At 40.1% G+C, this 24,693-nt stretch overlaps 1 protein-coding gene across 5 annotated transcripts in view; it reads left to right on the top strand.

Annotated features, from left to right (window-relative positions):
- The window catches only part of SLC12A8 (solute carrier family 12 member 8), a 151,195-nt gene extending 127,477 nt beyond the window's left edge, over positions 1-23,718 (top strand). For 2 of the 5 annotated variants that reach the window (XM_037033680.1, XM_037033683.1), the window contains exons 11-14: positions 10,568-10,665; positions 11,222-11,339; positions 17,973-18,033; positions 23,240-23,716. In XM_037033680.1, the coding sequence (XP_036889575.1) occupies positions 10,568-10,665; positions 11,222-11,339; positions 17,973-18,033; positions 23,240-23,402 (440 nt within the window). In that variant the 3' untranslated portion in view covers positions 23,403-23,716. Of the gene's footprint in view, positions 1-10,567; positions 10,666-11,221; positions 11,340-17,972; positions 18,034-23,239 lie in introns of all 5 variants that reach the window. The other 3 variants (XM_037033681.1, XM_037033685.1, XM_037033684.1) reach the window with 3 other exon arrangements.
- The last annotated feature ends 975 nt before the right edge of the window (positions 23,719-24,693 follow it).

Raw genomic sequence — 24,693 nt, 5'->3', positions numbered from 1 at the left:
GCCTGTTCTCCAGGCCTGCGGCAAGCTGTTGTCTTGGAAGTCCTCTCTTTTTTTGTGTTTTTTAGTTGTTGGATCCAGAGAATGAGAGATTTCTTTGGGTCCAGGGTACAAAAGACTTCTTAGATACAGTATAATAGCTACCTGCCTAGGTAGCATTGAGTGACTTCCCTTATTTGAACAGTGTCCAATGTTATGAGTCTTGGTCGGAGGCAAAGCAAGCCTTTCACACTCAAAACAAAATGCCAGGTATCAGTTTTCCACCCTCTCCTGCAGCCAGAGTTCAGGCACAAGACCAGGGCTCTGCTAAACAGGTAATTCCTTCTTACACCTGGAACTGGAAACCCAAAGAAATGGAGACTTTGAGGAACTTTCAGGAAGTATAACAGTAGCTGCAGGATGACCACTCCTGGTCCCCGTGTCCAGGGTTTTCAGGGCCTACGGGCAGGCTGCAGCGTCTGGACCGCGTGCCTGCAACACTGATGTCCTCATCAGGCTGCCCTGACAGAGAATCTGAGTGGCGTTGCTGGCTGCGCAGCCCTGAACTTGATTCACCAGCCTTTCCAGCTCTTCTCAGAGGGGAGGCTGGGAAACGTCTTTTTGGCTGGTTGTATTGCTGTTTCACATGAAATTGTGCAGGTATTTTCCCTAAGGAAGAGGAGGAGCCTGGGGGGCAACAATCAGGCTGTACCACAACTGTCCTGTTTTTCGTTTCCAAGAGCTCTTGCTTGTAATTTAATTTGCCCTTGTCCTTTTAAAAACAATTGAACATCATCTTATTCTTGTTATGGGTACAGTGGTTTATCGCATCTTTCTGGTAATATCACTTATTCTCCCTTTAAAGTCCTTTTCTGCTCCTTTCACTGCCCCATGTTCTCTAGGTTCTTTTCTCTGTGGCTTGGTTCGTTCTCTCTCTCTCTCCCTCTCTCTCTCTCTCATATAAGAGGCTTTACTAACATGTCTGTTGATCTTTTCTTTTTGAAGTAGTAAAAAGCATGCTGTTCATTGTCATGGCAGGGCTTGTTCTTTGGGGTGCCTCACTGTAAAATGATTAGGGAGTAAGCTAGGTTCTTCACAGGGGACCCGCAAATGTACCTGTCTCTAGAGGGTTTCCTCTGGGACTCTTCAGTTCTTCTGCAGAAGGGTCATGTAATCTCTTGCTTGGGGCTCACCCAGATGGCTGCTTGCATTCGGGGAGCAAGGGAAGGGAAGGGACTTGGGGGCTCCCCATTGTTTAGGATATGGGTTTTCATTCAATTCCCGTTTCTAGCTCCAGTCCTGTACTCTTTGATGAGATTGGTGTCCCAAGTCTGGGCACTCTCTGCTTTGATTTCTTTAGAGGAACCCCCCCTAGAAGGAGTTGTTACTCGGCTGCATGGGTAGAGGACCTCAGTCTCCAACAGTTTCATACACAGTTTTGTGACCAGCCCCCTGCACCTTACCACTTCCTAGGGACGTGGTGCTTCCTGATCGTGAACTCTCTGGAGTCTGCCTGGTGCCTTGGGGCTGCTCCTTCCTGCACCTTATCTGCAGGCTCCAGGGTTCACCCTCCTCTGCTCTGCCTGGTCTGTTCCCACTCCTCGGTTACCTTTCCGTCTTCTAAGACTTGTTTTCCTCTTTCCTCTCTCATTCTCCCTGTGCTTGTGGGGTTATAGCTATTTAGTTCCTTTTCTGTCTTCTTTTTTGGTTTTCAGGAGAGACATATGGTCAGTTTGCCATGTTTAATCAGTAAAGTGGTTGCCACCCAACTGCCCAATCTAGAAACGTCATAGCTATTGACTACCTATTCTCCTCCACCCTTGCTGTCTTTCCCTGGGAACAGACCCTCATCATCTTGCACCCAGGCTCTTGTTATGTCTCCAAACTAGTCTCCAGCCTCCAGATTTTCCCACATCCTACTTCTCCTCCTCATTGTCCACTGGATGATCTTTCTGAAATAAAGATCATGCCTCTCTTGACTAAAAACCTTTGCTGGAATCTAATGCCTTCCATATTAAGTCCAAGATCCCTGCTGTGATCTGCAAGGTTCTTTAGGTCAATTCTGTCCTGACCCACCTTCATGGTCACTTTTCTCATGACGACCCATGCACTGTGTGTTGCAGCTAAACCCAGACTGGTGCCCTAAACACATCGTGTTCTGTGTGCCTTCCTGCCTTTGAGTATGCCGTTCTGCCTTCTCAAGTTGCTTCACCTCCCCCAACTCCATCTGGAAAATTCCAACTTATAGTTTGAAGTACATTTGGCTTTCCAGACCCATTTTTACCCGCTCTGAGAAGGATTACCTAATTTCCCTGCTGTGCAGGCATAATATTTGATTCATACAGGAAGTATAAATGAGTATCACATTGTTTTATACATTCAGATCACATGTGTTTATACATCTGTCTTCAGGCCCACTCGTCTGTCTTAAGGAAAGGAAATACTAGTCTCGCTCCTTTGCCTCTAGACTGTGAGCTTCCTTTAGTCACAAACCATGTCTTTTCATCTTGTGTTCATCACAATATTCCCACACGGCCACGGCACACAACATACAGTAAAAGCTGGTTATATTGATGGGCATTTGAACAAATATTATCTAAAAAAGTGAAACATTGATCAGTGAAGTAGACTAGAAAGTGTTAAACTATTATAAGAACCTAATGTGTGACAAACCGGATGCATAAAATTATAAGAATCAAACCACTATTGAATAAATATTGTTGAGAGCAAATGGATCCAAAAGATTAACTTGGGGGCTATATTTTATGCCTTATATAACCATGAATTCCTTATTTATAACAGCTGTGCAAAAGAGATACTTGTGATTATTGAATACATCATCAGAGATAAAAAGGAATCTGATTAAATAGAAATAAAAAACATTTGAACAACAGTGTTGCAGAAGGAAACAATTATTCAGACAAACACAACTGACAAAAGCATACCTTCCAAAGTATATTATTTTTAAAAACAGGAAGTTCAAAATCCAGATTCTACTAAGCAGAGGTCAGAAGAGATGAATATGTAGTTTACATGTGAAAAATCAATTCCCAGACTCATTCACTGTCCACTCAACAAACTATTATTGTTAAGTGGTAAATAATGTAAGTAGGTAAAAAAATAGGCAGCATTTATTAAGCATGTCCCATGTTCCTGACACTGAGAGAAGCACTGAACACAGATTTTCTACTGTTGGTTTAGTGTAGACATTGTTACTACCTTTTTTGGAGAGGTTTAGAGAAGTTAAACCCCTGTGCAGGATGTGAACCAGACAGGATTTGAACTCAGGTCTGTCTCACTTTAAAACCCGTGTCCTTACCCACTATTTGAAGTGTGTGCTGCTTGCTGTCAGTATGTTTTATGCACCAGGGCATGGTAGTGATTAAATCACCACAAATTCAACCCCCTGTAAGATATCATTGCATAGCTATTATACTGTCAAAAGTTTAAATAAAGATAGTAGTAGGTCTGTGGTAGTCAAGTACACGTATGTACACATTGCTGGAAGCAATGCCTGTGGATTCATTTCCTCTGGTTCTGTAGGTTAAAGATACTCATCAACTTTGGGAGGTTTTTAGTCATTACTTCTTTAAATATTTTTTCTGCCCTTTCTACTCCTTCCCATCCCCTGTGGGACTGGTATTACACATTAGCTGGTTCACTTGACATTGTTTCCCAGGTCTCTGAGGCTGTTTCTTTTTCTCCCACCTATTCGTGTCTGCCTTACAGTTTGAATCGCTTCTATTGATCTACTTTAAGTTTTGCTGATTCTGTCTTCTGCCATATCAGATTTGCTGTTGAACCCATCTAGGAAATTTTTTTGTTCTGTTATTGTGCTTTTTAGCTATAGAATTTTCACCTGGTTCTTTTTTCATGGTTTATATGTCTCCATTGATATCCCTTATTTGGAAAGTCATTGCCATCATTTTTCCATAAGTCACTGACATTGTGTTTTTGTTGAATTCCTTGAGCGTGTATATTATACTAGGTGCTTTGGAGTCTTTGCTAAACCCAACATGTGGCCCCACTCAGAGTCATTTTCTCTTGATTGCATGGGTCACAATTTCCTATTTCTTTGCATGTCTTATAATTTTGGGTCAAAAACTGGGTAATTTAGATAACACGTGTGGCAACTCCTGACTCTGATGTGTACTTTTGAGTTTTTGTTGGTTTGTTTTAGCAAACTGCCTGTATTTGAATTACGTCTAGTTGTACACTTAATTCTTATGGAAAAGACGTGGCCAACCTTTTCACATGCCATAGCCAAAAACCCCTCTGGTTCATTCTTCCTGGAGCATGATCTTTCAAGATGTAACAAGAAATATAAACCTGTGTAATTTTCCTGGCTTAGTAAATTTATTTGGAAGAATTGTACAATCAAGTTAGAAGTAACTAAAATGTACAGCATTTGGAAAGCGGTTAAAAGAATTGCACTGTCAGCATGATAAAAGACCACATGGACTTGAAACATGAGCCTTAATGGACTGCATCGTGTGCATTCTTGGTCTGTTCATGCTGACTGAAGCTGCGTATTTATTATGCTGATTAAGATATGGAGTTCATTTGTAGAGATGGTTTAATATTTTCCGGTAGTTTCTATAAAATTACTTAAGTTCATGATTTTTAAAATTAATGTAATTGTTTTCACCCTTCATGATCAAAGTTTTTATATCTGCATGGGTTTGTGAATATTGAATTTGTTAGACATACTACTATTATTTTCATTATGTTTTTAATATTTGATATCTTTATCATGCCTGATGCATGGTTTTGTTTATTTGGTTTTTTGTTTTGCCACTAAGACTTGAAAAGTAAAGCTGCCTTTCTGACCATTACTCTAGAATTTCCCATATGAAAAATGTCCCTTTCTAACAATAGTTTACAAGGCTTGTTTCTTTCAATGAAATCCTCATGCAAGAAAAAAAATTCCTTTAGTGACTTGGAAGGATTTTGAAACCATGTTATCTACCTGTTTTGTCAAACCTGTTTGGAGTCATTGAGCATCCTTGCATGAATTCTCTCACACATTCTGATGGATAAAACTGCATTGTTCTTGCCTGGAGGACACACCCCTTCCTCACTACTTCCTCCTGAGTTCCTTAGAAAACATACACACACAATTCCCTTAGGTACAGTATAATTGATACTGTGCAAGTTCAAGATTAAGTGTGAAGGGTGAGCTTAACATTTTGCAAAGCTCAGAGAGGCAAAAATCTAAGTCCTTAACCAATAGTGTTCCTTCTTAATAACTAAAGGGGAGGACTTCCGGCCAAGACAGAGGCTTGGTAGATACACTGTACCTCCTCACATGACCAGAAGAAGGACAACAACAAATTTAAAAACAAAAAAACAACCAGAACTGATAGAAAATTGAGGTGTATGGAAGTCCGACAACCAAGGAGTTAAAGAAGAAACATTCATCCAGACCTGTAGAAGGGGCAGAGACAGGCAGCTGGGCTGAGAGACAGCGGCTGGCAGACCAGGGGATGTGCTGGCTGGCTGACAGGGTAGTCGCACATTCTCGTGCAGATAAACTGGGAGGAACAACTAGGGAGGGAGACAGACCACACAACCCAGAGTTCCAGCACAGGAAGATAAAGCCTCAAACCTCTGACTGAAAACACCTGTGGTGGTTGAGGCGGCAGCAGGAGAAACTCCCAGCCTCACAAGAGAGTTCACTGGAGAGACCCACAGGGTCCTAGAATGTACACAAACCCACCCACCCAGGAATTAGCACCAGAAGGGCCCAATTTGATTGTGGGGGAAGTAACTGAAAACTGGCAGAGAGTGAAGCGGCACTGTTCTCTCTTGGATCCCTCCCCCACATACAGCACCACAGCACAGTTAAGTGAGTTGCCCAGCCCTGGTGAACACCTAAGGCTCTGCCCCCTTCTATGTAAAAGGCCCACTGAGACAAAAAAAAAATGGCCCAAATGAAAAAACAGATCAGAGGTCCAGAAAAAATACAACCAAGCAACGAAGAGGTAGCCAACCTATCAGATGCATAGTTCAACACACTTGTCATCAGGATGCTCACAGAACTGGCTGAATATGGTCACAAAATAGAGGAAAAAATGAAGGCTATGCTAAGTGAAATAAAGGAAAATGCACAGGGAACCAATAATGATGGGAAGGAAACTGGGACTCAAATCAACGGTGTGAACCAGATGAACAGAATGAAGAAACAAGAATTTTAAAAAATGAGGAGAATATTAAGAACCTCCAGGACATCTTTAGATGTTCCAACATCCGAATCATACAGGTGCCAGAAGAAGAAGAGGAAGAGCAGGAAATAGAAAAGTTATTTGAACAAATAATGTAGGAGAACTTCCCCAATGTGGCAAAGGAAATAGACTTTGAGGAAGTTCAGGAAGCTTAGAGAGTCCCAAAGAAGTTGGACCCAAGGAATCACACACCAAGGCATGTCATAATTACATTACCTAAGAGTAAAGATAAGGAGAGAATCTTGAAAGCAGCAAGATGAAAGGAGATAGTTAATTACAAAGAAGTGCCCATAAGACTGTCAGCTGATTTCTGAAAAGAAAACTTGCAGGCAAGAAGGGGCTGGAAAGAAGTATTCCAAGTCATGAAAGGCAAGGACACACATCCAAGATTACTGTACCCAGAAAAGCTATCATTTAGAATGGAAGGGCAGATGAAGTGCTTCCCAGATAAGGTCAAGTTCAAGAAGTTCATCATCACCAAGCCCTTATTATATGGAATGTTAAAAAGACTTATCTAAGAAAAAGAAGATAAAAAATATGAACAGAAAAATGACAACAAATACAGTTATTAACAACCAAACCTAAAAAAACAAAAATAAAAACAAATTAAATGTCTGAAATAGGAACAGAATCACAGAAATGGAGATCACATGGAGGGTTATTGGTGGGGGAATTGAGAGGGGGAGAGAGGGGAAAAGGGTACAGAGAATAAGTAGCATAGATGGTAGGTAGAAAATAGACAGGGGGACGTTAAGAATAGTATAGGAAATGTAGAAGCCAAAGCACTTACATGTATGACCCATGGACATGAACTAATGGGAAGTAATGTGGGTGGGACAGGGTGTGCAGGGCAGAGGGGAATAAAGGAGGGGATAAGATGATTTTAATGGCATAATCAACAAAATATATTTAAAAAATAACCAAAGGGGCAATTGTATTTCACTAAGCCAATGACTGAAAAAGTGAATCACATGTCGAGCATCTTAAAAGTATACAATTTAATTAATGCAATAATAGCAGTATTCTTTCTTTTAAAAAAAGTAACAGGACCATCAATTTAAATCAATCATAAACTTTGCAGAGTTTATTGTAATTCATAATTAATAAGAAAACTTTTTTTGAGCACTTCTATACATGAACTTCTCAATGTCTAAATTTTGCATTCAGAGATATAAAAGACAGTTCTTGCCCTCAGGTGTGGAGGTATAGAAGGTAAGTATCACAATTGGCAGCACATGATGAAGGAAGACATGTTGAGAGTATGAAGAATCCGCTAGAGTGGTTTGTTTATTCATTTAACCATATGAGTAGAGCATTTACTCCATTCTAATTACTGTTCTAGGTGCTGGAACATGCTGAATAGACATAGATCTCTGCTTTCACTGAGCTTGCATTCTATCTAGTAGGGGAGACACATAAACAAACAAATATGCGCTGTAATGTCAGGTACTATGAAAAATAAAAAGAGGGGCCATGGGACAAAAAAGACTAGGGTGAAGAGGGGATACTCTTTCAGCTGGGTTTGTCAGAAAAGATCTCTCTGAGAAGAGGATATTGTAATACTGAATTGTATATAAAGTAGTGAGCTGTGCAGAGATGTGGGCGAAGAGTTTCGGGCAGAGGAAATGGCGTGTATACAGGTACAGGTGGGCACTGGATAGGCAGGTTCCAAGAAGAGCAGTGGTCCAGCAGTGACAGGAAGGGAGTGTGCCGGGGAGAGAGGTGGGAGATGAATACCATGAGGCAAATGGGAGTCAGTGCTACGTAGGGCCAGGACTGTGATACAAAGCCGACAGAGGTTCTAGCTAGGGCTGCAATATGATCAGATTCAGGCTTTAAGATGATCACTGGCTTTGTGAGGAATGTATTATATAATGGTAAGAGAAGGAGCCAACGCCTATTTGGAGGTATATTAATTAAGGTAGGCTAAACTGCTCTAAGAAATAACCAAGTATGTAGTGGCTCAAATACAATGGAAATTGATCTCTCACTTGCACTAATAGTCCAAGAAGGGTGTTTCAAATAAGCGGGAACACCCACTAAGTGCTCTCCTCCACACACTGATTCAGGGACCCAGGCTCCCTCCATCCCCTACACCTTGTCATGTGCACAGTCAAAACTGACTTAACGTGTGCAGACATCACGCACACAGAAGGGGCACACCTTCTCTCCCAAAGATCTTGTCCAAAAATGTCACTCATCAGTTCTGCTGACATTTTATTGGTGAGGATTTGGTCACATGGCCACACTAACTGCCACAGTCCCTACCACAGGAGCTCACTGAAATAAATCAGACAAAAATGGCTTAGGCTAGGGTGGGAGCAGTGCCCATGGCAAGGAGTGGTCATATTATGAATATATTTTGATTGTAGAATCAACAGTGTGTACTAATGGGATAGATGTAGGTGTGAGGAAAAGAGGAGTCAAGAATGAGTCTTAGATATTTGAGTGAATGCTGTTGTTGTTTATTTAGAAGAAGACGACTTGGGAAGAATAAATATTTCTGCTTCAGCCATGTTAAGGTTTGAGGTGCTTGTTAGTCAAGTAAGGGGAGATATTGGGAAGAAAACTAGATATTCAAATTTTCAATTCAAGTGTCAAGGATGACACAAAACTGGATCGCTTTTATATGAATAATATTTAAAGCCATGGGACAAGATGAGATCTCCTGGGAATGAGTATATATGGGGGAAAAAGAATGCTGAGGACTGAATGAATGTTGGATTGTACAGTATTTGGGGAAGGTGGAGTGGTGTATTTGGAAGGCGGAGCTGAGCCAGCAACAGAGACTGAGAAAAAATGGCAGTGGAATAGGAGAAAAACTGGGAGAGTGAGGCATCCTAGAAACCAAGAGAAGAAAGTGTTTCAATAAACAGGAAGTGATCACATGTGTTAGATGCTATTGGAAAGGTGGAGTAGGATGAGGACTCAGAGTTGACCATTGAATTTGAAAAAGATCAAGTCATTGGCAACTTTAGAAAGAGTAGTTTTGTGGAGTGTTACAATCTTATGTATAAGTGGGTTGAGGAAATAACGAGAGGTAAAGAATGTATAGGCTATTCATGGCCATCATAAACAAATCAACAAACAACAAGTGTTGGAGAGGATGTGGAGAAAAGGGACCCCTAGTGCACTGTTGGTGGGAATGCAGACTGGTGCAGCCACTGTGGAAAACAGCATGGAATTTCTTCAGAAAACTAAAAATGGAACTGCCTTTTGACCTGGCAGTTCCACTGCTGGGATTATACTTGAAGAACCCGGAAACACCAATCCAAAAGAACCTATGCACCCCAATGTTCATAGGAGCACAATTTACAATAGCCAAGTGCTGGAATCAACCTAAGTGCCCATCAGTAAATGCATGGATAAAAAAAATATGGTACATTTACATGATGGAATACTATGCAGCAGAAAGAAATAAAGAGCTCCTCCCCCTTTGCAACAGCATGGATGGAACTGGAGAGCAATATGCTAAGTGAAATAAGCCAGGAGGTGAAAGACAAATACCATATGATCTCACCTATAAGTGGAATCTAATCAACAAAACAAACCAGCAAGCAAAATATAACCAGAGACATTGAAATTAAGAACAAACTGACAGTGACCAGAGGGGAGGTAGGAGGGGATAATGGGGGGAAGTGGGGGAGGGTTTTCAGGCATATCTATGAAGGACACATGGACAAATCCAAAGTGGGGTAGGATCAAGGGTGGGAAGTGGGGATGACTGGGGTGGGGGCATGGGAGAAGTGGCGGGGGAAATGGAGACAACTGTACTTGAACAACAATTTTAAAAGGTTAAAAGAAAAAATTAAAAAAAATAATTCCCAAATAATTTTTTAAAAAAGAAGAATGTATAGGCTATTCTTTTGAGGAGTTTTGCTGTATGAAAGAAAAAAAATAGGAGTTGACCAGAAGGTATTTGTTTAGGTGGGAGAAATTGCAGCATAAAATATATGTATTTCATTGGAATGATTCAGGAGAGGATGGAAAAATCAATGATGTAAAAGCAAAATCCCTGAGCAGGGCACAAATGGAAGGATGGGCCTTACATAGGAGCCAGGTTCGACCACTGTACAAAGAGGGAAGGAAGAGAGGAGAGAGTTCAAGACGCAACTGAGTTGGTAGATCTGGTGATGAGACAATATGAAAGTTCTCCTTTGAGAGGAGAAATTGTAAACTTGCTACATCAGAAGGTAGGAGAATGAGTTGACTAAGACCACAAGGGAGTTAATGGTTGAAGTAAGTGGAAGTTATCTTTTAGGCTGAGTTACAAAATTGGAGAAGAGCTCATAGGTATTTGCTAATAAAAATAGAAGAGGACTTGATAACAAATTGGTAACCAAGAGTTTGGCTCATTTATTTTTTAGATTTCTTCCTAAAGCATAGGCTCCAGGAACAAGACATTCGGAGCAGACCTACTTCTGTCTATGCTCACATGTGCAATCCTTGGGTCTCCCTGCTGGGGGTGAGTAGCTTCATTTTTATCTTAGTTGTCTGTGAGACGTAATTCAGGTGGCGATATGTGTGGCCTCAGGGTTGGGGCTATGGGGAGGAAGAGGAGGGTCTTTAACCAGGAGCAATGTGATTTAACTTCCTGTCACATCAGAATTTAGAAGAGACTACATATGGCAAGATTACATTTAGTGCATCACTTATGTCAGTAGTTTACTTGTAAAATAATTGATCATCTCTGATAACCTCTGGGTTACTAAATTTCTAGGTATACCAAATTAGAATCATTTCACTTTGTTTCTTCTAGGGAGGAGTAGGACAAGGAGCTATGGTAGAATATCTATCTACTTATTGATAGTTTTGATTAGAGGATACTTCCAGAGGGTATATTCTCAAGTATCTGGCTAAGTGAGGTTTCTTGAATTATGAGTGAACTCCAGTTAAGCAGACTTTTATAGTGATCAGTGGTTGACGAGAGGGACTATTGTTTCTTAAGGCACGAGCCTTGTGGTTTGCTTACCATGTGATACACCATTAGGTGACTTACCTTTCCTACTCTGTTTCCACAGGCTGTTGGGTCCCTTGTCATCATGTTTGTGATCCAGTGGGTCTACACCTTGGTGAACATGTGTGTTGCTGTGGTTGTGTATTTCTACATTGGTCGGACCAGTCCGGGGCTTCACCTTGGTGAGCAGCAGAGCCTTTTCCCTACCCCTTCCCTCCTTCTCTTTTCACACCTACTGACTCCTGAAGAAATGTGTTTGCAGCGTACATTAACTGCCAACATTGGCTCAGATATGAATCCTATTTTCAAGTAGCTTATAGTCTAGGAGGAAAAATATGATATGCACATAAATGATAACAAATTAAAAAATAACTTGTGAGATTTAGAAAACATATAGTAGTCAAGGGGATGACAACGATAGTACAGGGGCCGGGAAGGAAGAAATGGAAATACACTGTTTTAAGTTTCTGATACTCTATGGGAAGTACTATTGTATCACTTAGTGGTGGCCTGTCATAAGTTAAGAATTTGTACTACAAACTCTAAAGCAACAATTAAAAATAGCAAAGAGTCACGCTGGCTGGTGTGGCTCAGCTGGCTGGGCATGGTCTTGTAAATCAAAAGGTTGAAAGTTTCATTCCAAGTCGGGGCACATGCCCAAGTCGCGGGTTTGATCTCAGGTCTGGGGTGTGCGTGAGAGGCCACCAATCCATGTTTCTTTTTTGCTTTGATGTTTCTCTCCCTCTCTTTCTTCCTCCCTCTCTAAAATCAATAAGCATGTCCTCAGGTGAAGATCAAAAATAGAAAGTTATAGCTAGTGAACCAATAAAGGAGATAAAATTAAATTTTAAAAATGCTCAAATTAAAATAAAGCAGAAAAAGAGGAAAAGATAATAAAGAGCATATGGAGCAAACAAAATGCAGATAACAAGGCGATTTGTGCAAACTTAGCCATGTCAATAATCACACTAAAAATAAATAGTCTAACACTCCCAACAGTGGTTGGAACATTGAGTATGTCAAATTGAATAAAAAAGAATGATACAACTATATTCTACCTGCATAAAACTTCCTTTAAATATAAAGACACAAAATAAATTGAAAGTGAAAGGATGGGAAAAGACGTGATAACATGAGTCCAAGCAGAGCTGGAGTGACAGCATTAATAGCAGGCAAAGTAGGTTTTAGAGAAAAGAATATTACTAGGGATGGAGAGGGTTATTTCATAAAGTTAAAAAATAACCAAGAAGATGTAACAAACCTCAACATTTATATACGTAAAAACAGAGCTTTGAAATACATGAAGCAAAAACCAGGTATAACTGTAACAAGCAATAGAAAAGTCCATAATTGTAGTCAGTGATTTCAACACATCTCTCTCAATAATGATAAAACAAGTAGGCATAAAATCAGTAAGACTTTAGAAGATTTGAATAACATTATCAACAAACCTGGATAAACAGAGATTTATACAACATTCCACCTAACAACAGCAGAATGTATGTTCATTTTAAATTTATTTGAGGACGTAAAAAGTCTCAATATGTCTATTTAAAGGTATTCAAGTCAATTCAAGAACAAAGTATATTCTTTGACCAAAGAGGAAGTAAATTAGAAATAAATAAATAACAGAAAGATATCTGGAAAATCCCCAAATCTTTAGAAACAAAAGAACACTAAATAACATTAAATGACTAAGAACACTAAACAATGCTAAATTAACTGAAGAAACTAAACAACTCATGGCTCAAAGAAGAAATAAAAAGTCAAGTTTGAAAGTGTTTTAAACTGAATAAAAATGAAAATATAACAAAAATTATAGGATGCAGCTAACTAGGTACTTATAAGGTAGTTTATAGCATCAAATGTATGTACTAGAAAAGAAGAAATACCCCAAATCAATCACCCCGGCTTCCAATGTAAGAAACTTGAGAAAGAAAAGCAAATTAAATCCAAATAAGAGAAACAGTGAAGCAATGAAGATCAAAATAGAAATCAGTAATATATAAAACAAGAAAAAAGTAGAAAACGGCAATGAAACAAGAAACTGGTTATGTGAGGTCAATAAAATTGACAAACCTTTAGCCAGACTGATCAGAAGGGAAGGAGAGAAGGTAAAAATGACCAGTGTCAAGAGTGAGGAAGATGACATTGCTAGAGAGTGTATAGATATTAAAAGGGAAATAAAGAAGTATTTTAAACAACTTTATGTCAATAAATTTGATAACTTGGACAAATTCCTTAAAAGATACAAACTATTAGAGTTCACCCTAGAAGAAAGATAGGGCTATTTAAGTTCTATTAAGGAAATTACACTTGTGACCTGGCTGGTGTAGCGCAGGGGATTGTGCACAGGCCTGTGAACGAAGGGGTTGCTGCTGGTTCGATTCCCAGTCAGGACACATGCCTGGGTTTCAGGCCAGGTCCCCACTTGGGGACACATGAGGGGCAACCATACATTGATGTTTCTCTCTCTCTCTCTTTCTCCTTCCCTTCCTCTCTCTCTAAGTAAATAAATCAGATCTTTTTAAAAAAATTATACTTGTCATTAAAACCTTCCCATGAAGAAAACTCTAGGCCCTGATGGCTTCACCAATGAAATCTACCAAACACTTAAGGGAGAAAGAATATAAATTCTATACAAATGCTTTGGAAATCTATACCCTAATATCTTTCATAAATATAGAAACAAAAATTTATAACAAAGTTTTACCAAATTGAATAGAGAATATAAAAAGGATAATACATCAAAACCAAGTAGGTTTATCCCAGGAATTCAAGGTTGGTTTAACATTCTGAATTATTCCATGTAAATCACCATCTTTACAGACTAAAAGAGGAAAACTAAAACATTTCTAAGAGGAAATTAAAGAAATAAGTGAAGAGATGTACTATGTTTATGAATTGGAAGATTCAATATTCTTTTTTTAAATTTTATTTATTTATCTTCAGAGGGGCAGGGAAGGAGAGAGGGAGAGAAACATCAATGTACAGTTGCCTCTGGTGTGTCCCCTGCTGGGAACTGGCCTGCAACCCAGGCATGTGCCCTGACTGGGAATCAAACCGCGATCCTCTGGTTCGCAGGCCCACGCTCAATCCACTGAGCTACTCCAGCCAGGGCTGGAAGATTCAATATTCTTAAGACATCATTTCTTCCCAAATTGTTCTATTGATTTGACACAATCCCAACCAAAATCTCTGTTGCTTGTTTTTATGGACATTGACAAGCAGACTCTAAAATATGTATGTGGAAATGCAGAGGACCTAAGATAGCTCCACCAACTTTGTAAAAGAAGAACAAAGTTGGAGAACTTACACTACCTGATTTCAAGACTTTACCTTATAAAGCTAAGGTAATCAAGACAGCATAGTATTGAAATGAAGCTAGACAAATAAGTTAGTGGACAGAGTAGGAAGGCCAGAAATTCATCCATATGTATATGATCAGTTGATTTTCAAAAAAGGTGCAAAAGCAATTCAGTGAAGGAAAAAAATCTCTTTAGAAAACAGTGCTAGAACAACCAGATATCCATATGCAAAAAGTAAATTTAATCTACATATCTTATGATGTAAAAAAACTCAAAATAAATCCTAGAGCTTAATGTAAAACATGAAACTATAAAATTTTAAAAGAAAGTAAAGGAAAAATACCTTTGGGAATCTGAATGAAAGGCAAAGATTTAGATACAACACCAAAAACAGGAAAAAAGTTGCTACATTGGACTTCCTCAATTTAAGGGCTCTGATCTTCCAAACACAGGTAAAAGAATGCAAAGGCAAGCCATAGGCTGTGAGAAAATGTCAGCAAATTGTGTATCTGAGAAATGACTTGTATTTAGAATATATAAAAACTCTCAAAACTGAATAATAAGACAAACAAAAAGATTTTAAAAATGGGCAAAAGTTTTAAATAGATTTCACCAAAGAGTATGTATGGATGGCAGGCAAATAAGCAAATGAAAAGGTGTTCAACATGGTTAGTCATTAGGAAATGCAAATTAAAAACACAATGTAATACTACTCCACACCAATTAGGGGGATAGGATTAAAACTTAAAATACTGATCATGCAAAGTGTTGGCAAGGATGTAGAACAACTAGAACTGCTATATACTGTTGGTGGAAATAAAATAATACAACACTTTGTAAGACAGTTTGGCAGTTTATTAAAAGTTAAACTTGTACCTGCTCTATGAACTAGCCAATGTGCTCCTAGGTATTTACCCAAGAGCACTGAAAGTATATAAAAAACACCTACATGAATATTCACAGAAGCTTAATTTGTAATAGCTAAAACTGGAAACCATATGAATGCCCGCCAACAGATGACTATAAACAGATTGTAGTACAGCTATATAATGGAATGCTCAGTAATAAAAAGAACACACAATGCCATGGATGAATCTCATATAACTATGCTGAGTGAAAGAAACCAGACAAAAAGAGTATGTAGTGTATTATTTTATATATATATAATATAAAGTTGCTAAAAATGCAAACTAACCTATCATTAAAGCAGGTCAGTGGTTGCTTTTAGATGCGGTTGGGGATGGCTTGAGGAAACTTTCGAAGGTGGTAGATGTGTTCATGATCTTGCTTGTGGTGATGGCTTCACAGTGTCCTCCACGTGTGAACACTTACGAAATGGTACCCTTGAAATGCATGCAGTTTGTTCTAGAAATGGACTCTGAAGTTATAATCAGGTATGTTAAGACACACAGACACAGAAATGATTGTCGTGGAGGAATGAGTTTCTACTCACAGATCCCTAGAAACGGAGGCACAGCATGCATGCCAAGAGGGGTCACATGAGGGAGGACCAGGGTTGGTCATGAGGGAGAGGAAAAGAGAAGACCATGGCTCAGAGCTTTTATTAGGTTTTTATTGGGAAGGAATGGGTGAGCCAGGTAGGTAGCTGAGCAAGTTTAGGATTAGATAGTTTGAATAATTTCCATAGGCTCCGAGTTGTCCGGTATATGGCCCTAGTGTGATTTAGGGCAGGGGTGTATTGACTCGGTGTGGGAGAATTTGACAAGGGAGATGGTTGGGGGTGTGGGCTCTGGTTTGGTTGGTTTGGATACTGAAGTTTTGCTCACAGGGGAGTTTGTTGCTCTCTCTAGGAATTAGCACCTCTAGGGTCAAGACCCCAAATGCCAGAGCATCAAGAATATAGAAAGTAAGAAATTATAGTCAATATTCTGTTTATTATATGTCAGTTATTTCTCAGTAATAAAGCTGTTAAAAATACATTTTTGGAAGAGGTGGTGGGGTGGAGCAAAAATGAATAAGAAAAAAAGAAAGAACTCACTGACACAGAAAAAATAAATTCATGAGACATTTTCAGCAACATTCTGTCATGCCCCAGTTGAAAATAAAGCTTTAAGTCTTAACTAAATCAGATAAACCATAACAATCTAGGGAAACTGAAATTGTGAAGAAAAAAATTTTTATAATTAGAATAATGGGATGTATACTTTTGAAGGAAATGCACTTTATACACTTAGTCACATATCCATTAAGAATAATGTTTTGGAGGACTTCTGGTCAAGATGGCGGAGTAGAAGAGGGAATGGCAAATTCCAGAAAGAAGACATGCCCAGTCTAAGGCCCTCAGGGGTGACCTATGATGAAAACCCAGCTCTCTCAGTTCAGGATCCTTTAAAAGCCCCCCTTAAAAGCAGTTCAGGATCCTTTAAAAGCCCCCTTTTCACAGAGGTTTCATCCTCTGTGAAACCTCCCTGTGACGGTTAATTTTTTGTGTCAACTTGGCTGGGCCACAAGGTGCCCAAATTAAAGATTGTTTGTGGGTGTGTCTGTGAGGGTGTTTTATTTAATTTTTAAAAATTTATTGATTTTAGAGAGAAAGGGAAGGGTGAGAAGAAAGAGAGAAAGAAACATTGATTTTTTGTTTCATTTACTTATGCATTAATTTGTTTCTTTTCTGGTATGTATGTGCTCTGACCTGGATCAAACTATATATATAAAGTTATATATACATACAATTTGTTATATGAGATTTTTAAAAACCCACACTGAAGGACGGATTAGGTATTTTGTTTTAAAGTTGACTAGCCCTATTCAGTGTGTCTGTGTCAACAACAATCTCACTTCGAACTTCGGCTCTAACATTTCTACTTGTTGAGCTATTTGATTCACTCACACCTGTGGAAAGCTTTCTGAGTGCCAGTTCCAGTGGGTGTTGTACTGTAAGACAAAATGAAAAAGACATGCTTCCTATCCTCACAGGGCATATGGTCTAGTAGGGGATTCTATAGGACATATTTAACATATACTTTGAATCTAAGAAAAACATATCAAAAATGTTTAAATTCCTAGGATTGAAGTTAAAAACTTATCTACTTTTTCTCTGTTTCTTTCTTGGGATTTGGAATTTAGAAATAAATTTTTGGCCCTGGCTGGTGTAGCTCAGTGGATTGAGCATGGGCCTGTGAACCACACGATCGCGGTTCGATTCCCAGTCAGGGCACATGCCTGGGTTGCAGGCCAGTTCCCAGCAGGGGACTCACGAGAGGCAACCATACATTGATACTTCTCTCCTTCTCTCCTTTCCTTCCCCTCTAAAGATAAATAAATAAAATTAAAAAAAATAAATTTTTGGAAACTATGTATGGTTACAAAGTCCTTAGCAGGTTACTGTTAGGGAATATTTCAATGAATATAGTTTGGTTAGACTTAAAAAGGAAAACATGTGTTAATATTATGTGTGTGTCAGGAAATGCACATTCTATTAAAACTAGGGCTCTAGATGCACACCTAGAGCCTTCATCAATATTTATGTATATCTCTTCCCTGTAGGATCAGCCTCCAACTTCAGCTTTTGCAGATGGATGAGGTCTCTTCTGATCCCCTCCTGCAGGTCAGTGGTAATTGAGGGCCAGGACCAGGGTGGATGAGTGTCCTTGGTCCTGGGAGGTGATAAGCATGTGCCATTTCTTGCTTTGCTTGGGTGAATTGTAGTGTGGGGATCCTGACAGTTGAGGACCTGGAGGAGATTCAGAGTTTGCTACTCACTGCCCTCCACCACCCAGGCCCCAGGCTCAGCTCATTAGAAGTGTCCTCTGACTCATGTCCCCTTCCCTTCTTATCCTCAGGAATCATGAACAGAGGCTTTATTTATTTATTTATTTATTTTCTTTTAAAAAATCTATTCTATTGATTTTGCCATTACAGTTGCCCCATTTCCCCCTTCATTCCCCTCCACCCTGCACACCCCCTCTCCCCACATTCCCCCACTTTAGTTCATGTCGATGTGTCACAAGTTCTTTAGCTTCTATGTTTCCCATACTATTCTTGCCCTCCTCCCTGTCTATTTTCTACCCACCATCTATGCTACTTATTCTCTGTACCTTCTCCCCCCTTCTCCTCCTCCAACTCCCCTGTTGCTAACCCTCCATGTGATCTCCATTTCTGTGGCTCCGCTCCTGATCTAGCTGTCCACTTAGTTTGCTTTTGTTTTAGGTGTGGTTGTTAATAACTGTGAGTTTGCTGTCCTTTCACTGTTCATATTTTTTATCTTCTTTTCCTTAGATAAGTCCCTTTAACATTTCATAAAATAAGGACTTGGTGATGATGAACTCCTTGAACTTGACCTTATCTGAGAAGCACTTTATCTGCCCTTCCATTCTAAATGATAGCTTTGCAGGATAGGGTAATCTTGGATGTAGATTCTTGCCATTCATGACTTTGAATACTTCAAATTATTAAGAGTCTTGCCTGCCAAGTTACTTTGGAGAAATCAGCTGACAGTCTTATGGGCACTCCTTTGTAAGTAACTGTCTCCTTTTCTCTTGCTGCTTTTAAGAATCTTTCCTTATCTGTAATCTTGGCTAATGTAATTAGGATGTGATTTGGTGTGTTCCTTCTTGGGTCCACCTTCTTTGTGACTCTTGGAACTCCTTGGACTTCCTGGAAGTCTATTTCCTTTGCCAGATTGGGGAAGTTCTCCTTTATTATTTGTTCAAATAAGTTTTCCACGTGTTGCTGTTCCTCTTCCCCTTCTGGTACCCCTATAATTTGGATGTTGGAACATTTAAAGATGTCCTGCAGGTTCCTAAACCTCTCCTCATTTTTTTGAATTCTTGTTTCTTCATTGTTTTCTGTTTGGTATTTCTTTCTTCCTTGTGGTCCACTCCATTGATTTTAGTCCCAGTTTTGTTTCCATCACTATTAGTTCCCTGTGCATTTTGCTTCATTTCACTTAGTGTAGCCTTCATTTTTTTCATCTAATTCGTAACTAAAATCAACCAGTTCTGTGAACATCCTGATCATCAGTATTTTGAACTGTGCATCCGATAGGTTGGCTATTTCTTTGTTGCTTAGAAGTGTTGGCTCTGGGGCTTTGAGCTGTTCTTCTGCTTGAACCATAATATTTTGGTCAGGTCATGCCTGTTACGTATGAGGGGCGGAGGCTTAGGTGCTCACCAGGGCAAGTCAACCCAGTCACTAGGTTGTGACTGGGGGCAGGGTCAGAGAGGGAGCAATAGCATTTGTCCCACTCTCTCTCAGATTTTGGTCCCCTCTGCCACTTCTCACAAGCAAATTGGGCCCTTCTGGTGCTGGTTCCCGGGTGGGTGGGCTTGTGTATATTCTAGGACCCTGTGAGTCTCTCCATTGAACTCTCCTGTGAGGCTGAGAGCCTCTCTCAGCACCTCAACCCCTGAAAGTTTTTCCAATTGGTGCTTTTAGGCTTTATTTCCCATCTCTGGCACCCTGGGTTGTGCAGTCCGTCTCACTGCCCATTTTTTTGCCTGGTTTACCTGCGTGCAAATGTGTGACTGCGGTCAGCCAGCCACCTTGCGAGCCTTACTGGGTTTTCTCATTTTGCCCCCCAGTTCACTAACCACTGCCTTTTTCTGTCAGGACCTCTCTCCGCCCGCCGCCGACTCTACCCCTCTTACCCGTCTGGCTGAATGGTTCATTGTCAGACTTAGGTACAGTTCAATTTTCTGTCTGTTTTGGTTGTGTTTTTGTTTCTAAATCTTTGTTGTCCTTAAATTTGGTTGTGTGAGGAGGTACAGTGCTTCCATCTACGCCTCCATCTTGGCTGGAAGTCCCAAACAGAGGCTTGATTTAGAATCTGGTTGCTGGGTGATAAGTCAAGAGAACTACTCCTAGTGACTTCAGTCTAAGACACACTAGCATCAATATGTCATCACACATAAGATTAGGGTCCAAAGGACTCCTGTTCTTCCATCTCAAGTCAGAGATGGTTGATATGACTGTGTTGGTGAAAGTGAAGAAGCCAAGTAAGGAATAGGTAGAATAGAGATCCCAGAGGACTTCTGCGGGACCTCCATGTTCAAACACACAGGGAAACAGAAGCACTGACTTCCCTGAGAAACAGGAGAAGGCCTCATAGAGAAGGTAAGATTTCAAGAGGACCCTAATCTCCTTCCTCCTTCTCCACCCTTCTGGAAACAGTGTTTCCCCACCTTTGGAGGCCTTGGGACCCTGGGAAATTACTTCCCTTCTCCCTCAATTATCAGTGAAGAGCCAAAGCTGCAGGCTCCAAATATCCAGGCAGAACCCAACCAAGGGTTTATTTGGCTTCATTTTTGTTTTGTTTTTGAAGCTCTGGATGTCTGGGTTGTACTTGCCAATATCTTCACCTTCCATGTCCAGACATTGCTAATGGATTATGAAACCCTTTCTCTTCGATCCCAGAATCCGCCCCCCCCCATTTCTTATTGTGATATGATACATGAAACATAAAATGTGTCGTCTTACCATTTTTCAGTGTCCAGTTCAGTAGTATTAAGTACATGTGTATTGTTGTGCAACCATCACCACTGTGAATCTCCAGAAACTCTTTGTCTCACAAAACAGAAGCACTTTATCTATTCAGCCTTCTTCCTCCCTTCTAAGAATCCTTTTTACACAAGTCTTTATAAGCACTACCAATTTGTTCCAGTTTGCACAAGAAATGAAACCTCGGTGCTAGAGCCTGGGATGATGAAGAATTAGGAGCAGGGCCTATGGAAACCAACAGGGAAAATGCTGGGAGGGAGGGTGGTGTGTGGGGGTGTCCCTGTCACCTGCTGGAAGCTGGGCTACATGCTCTGTGTGGGGCTACAGGAGGGCAGGGTCACCCCTCTGCCTCTCTTCCATTCTGTGGCGCCAGGTCGGGTGACCCAGGTCACAACACTTGGGGGCTAATCTCTTTTTCTTGTCACATAGTCCTGAGGAAAAGTGGAGGATAAACGGAAATAGCTTCTGTGTAGAGGATGCCTACAGATCTGAACCTCGAGGCGATGACTGGTTAAGAGCATTCGGCCCTATCTGATTTACAGGAATATTTTTAGGCACTTGCTGTTTTAAAGCCTACACATGGCCATGTGAGGTCACTACTCTGTATGCTGCCCTCTGAATTCCTAGAATTTCACCCCTGAGGTCATGGTAGTGCTGTGTAGAAAGAAGCATGTGTTAGGAGGAGATTATTCTTAGAAAAGGACAATACTTTGGTTGGGATAGGACCCAGACCACACCATTCGTAGCTCTGTGGGTCTATGAAGTGGGCGATGAAGGATTCAGCTAAGCCTCAGCTTCAAACTTGCTGGTCTCACCATGGCTACTGGATGTTTTGTGATAATTATTTAGGAGGATAAAAGGACCAAGAAATGGTAATTTATCTAAAATAGAAATTATTTGCTGTGTGCTTTTATTTTGTAGTTTTGAGAGTATTTTTTGTAACAATTATAGACCCAGATGCTCTTCAAACCAAAGAAAAATAATATAGTGGAGGTGTTTGGGCAGAGGAGTTTGGCTATTTCCTCTGTTATACTTACAATTCCCAGAATTATGTAAAATTTAGCCTGACCTTGAGAAGGTGTTCTTTACTGAAGTCCTAGCAACTGCCCAGATGAGAATTCTTAGACCATTTTAGATTAGAAAGTGAAGTATATTATTTATCAGAACTCAAAGAATGCTATTGTTTCACCTTAAAAAAAAAAGAAAGCATTCATGAAAAAATACATTAGCAAAAACACTTATATGTTCATTGGTAGGGCATTTTTATCACTTTTCAACCTTACTTCTACAAGATTCAATCTTTCTAGAAGCCAATTCATTTCTCAGAAAACCTCAGCCTCCCTCATTCAGATACGTTCTCACCAGTGGCTGCAAGGCCTTAGTCATGTGATCTGAATTTCTGTGGCAGCACTTTTTGCCAGTCAGTTGAAGCTTTCTGCTTCAGTAGTAAAGATGTAAACATTCGCTTTCTACCTTTGAAAATGTTTTACATCTATCAGATATATTCCTTATTTATACATTCCTACTCGTAAGTAGATGATTCTTTTCAAGTAGAATCTCCCGGCTGCAGTTCCTGTCTAAGGCATGACAAGGGCTTCGCCTCAGGAGGTGGGGGGGTTTTCCGAGGCCACGGGGCTGGTTCGAGGCACAGCCGTGACAGTATCCGGCTGCGGCAGGTACCTGAGTGCCAGTCTGATCTTTCCTCATTTCTTTCTGTCTCTGGTACTTTCCTCATGTATCCTTAACAATTTTCTTTACCAGTTTATTCCAACTCCAACTGTATGTAGATGCTTCAGTGCAATCCGTACTGGGACTTACTTGTTCCTGACTCAGGCAAAGTTGGTGTCAAAGCCTTTGTGGTTTACCTTGTAGCTGCTTGTCATGTTGACCTGAGCTCGGGAGGTCACCCCTTATTCAGCTTCCTTTTCCATGAACCAAGGAGAAGGTTTCTCTTTCCACTCTTGTCACTTTTTCGGCCTCTGCATTCCATTATCTCAGTTGACAAAAAGGCAAAGAAATGCTGTAGAGCCCCAACATGACTCTATTTGGATATTTATTTTGTAGAGTTTCATATATTTCTGCTAAAGAAAGGTAAATGTCACTTCTTTCCTTATTTTATTTGATACTTATTTCTTATACTTTGTTCTTCAACTGTTGTACATAAAGCTTTCAAAGTTATGTTTTTTTAATACAGGTTCAATAATAAGCACAATGATGTTTTTGCAAATGATTTTTCTATCCCAGAGAAGACTCATTTTTACTGTCTAGGTCTTGCTCTTTCCTTCTGACCGTCCTCTGTGTCTCTCTCACCAAAGGAGCTTGCAAACCCCCCAAGAGCAGATAATTTTGGCACCATCCCTGGCTCGGGTTGACATGGAGATGACCCAGCTCACCCAAGAGAATGCAGACTTCGCCACTCGGGATCGCTACCACCACTCCTCCCTAGTGAGCAGAGAACAGCTGATGCCCCAGTACTAGGCAGCTGGGGACCCTCCTCTCTTGGAGTTGTCTAGTGCACAGCAGACTCAAACCCCAGAGCCTTTGTGGAACTGGTTCTCCTTGGTAAGAAACTCAAAGACCTGTCGTCCCACTGCCATTTTGGATGGAAATCTGGAGCACCACATCCAAATGGGCCAGCCACTGCGAGAGCAGTGGCTCTGAAATGCGCACCTGGTTGGAGGAGCTCCGTGTCAACACCTAGACTTGCAGGGGTGGAGAACCAGACCAGACTACTCGTTCCGAGGGCAACAATAAATGGTTATTTAAATTTTTGTTTTATTATTTACTTTTTAAATGTTTTAAATTATATTTTGTTGATTATGCTATTACAGTTTTCCCAATTTTCTCCTTTACTCCCCTTCCACCCTGCACCCCCCAACCCTCCAGCATCCCCCGCCCTTCGTTCATGTCCATGGGTTGTACATTTAAGTTCTATGATTTCTCTGCTTCCCATACCATTTTTGACTTCTCCCTGTCTATTTAATGCCTACAAATTATGCTTCTTCTTCCCTGTACCTTTTCTCCCCTATTCCCTTCCTCCTCCCCACTGAAAACCCTCCATGGGATGTCCATTTCTCTGATTCTGTTCCTGTTGTAGCTGTTTGCTTAGTTTTTGTTTTTATTGTTTTTCTTTCGTTTATTTTTTTAGGTTCATTTGTTGATAGTTTTGAGTTTGTTGTCATTTTACTGTTCATATTTTTATCTTTTTTCCTAGATAAGCCCTTTTTAACATTTCATATAATAAGGGCTTGGTGGTGATGAACTCCTTTAACTCGACCTTATCTGGGAAGTACTTTATTTGTCCTTCCATTCTAAATGATAGCTTTGCTGGATAGAATAATCTTGGTTGTAGACTCTTGCTTTTCATCACTTTGAATACTTCCTTCCAACCCTTCTTGCCTGTAAGGTTTCTTTTGAGAAATCAGGTGACAGTCTTATGGGAACTCCTTTGTAGGTAACTCTTTCCTTCCCTCTTGCTGCTTTTAAGATTCTTTCTCTATTTTTAATATTAGGTAACATATTGGTGATATGCCTTGGTGTATTACTCTTTGGGTCCAACTACTTCAGGACTTTCTGAGCTTCCTGGTCTTCCTGAAAGTCTATTTCCTTTGCCAGATTGGGGAAGTTCTCCTTCGTTATTTGTTCAATTAAGTTTTCAATTTCTTGCCATTGTTCTCCTTCTGGCATCCCTATAATTTAGATATTGGAATGTTTCAGGTTGTCCCAGAAGTTTGTAAGACTTTCTTCACTGTTTTGAATTCTTGTTTCT

This window comes from Sturnira hondurensis, unplaced genomic scaffold, assembly GCF_014824575.4.
Source record: "Sturnira hondurensis isolate 20B ecotype Veracruz unplaced genomic scaffold, ASM1482457v3 Scaffold0021765, whole genome shotgun sequence".
In the NCBI taxonomy this organism is placed as follows: Eukaryota; Metazoa; Chordata; class Mammalia; order Chiroptera; family Phyllostomidae; genus Sturnira; species Sturnira hondurensis.
The sequence above is the reverse complement of the archived record's forward strand: the minus strand, read 5'-3'. Positions and strand labels throughout refer to the sequence as shown.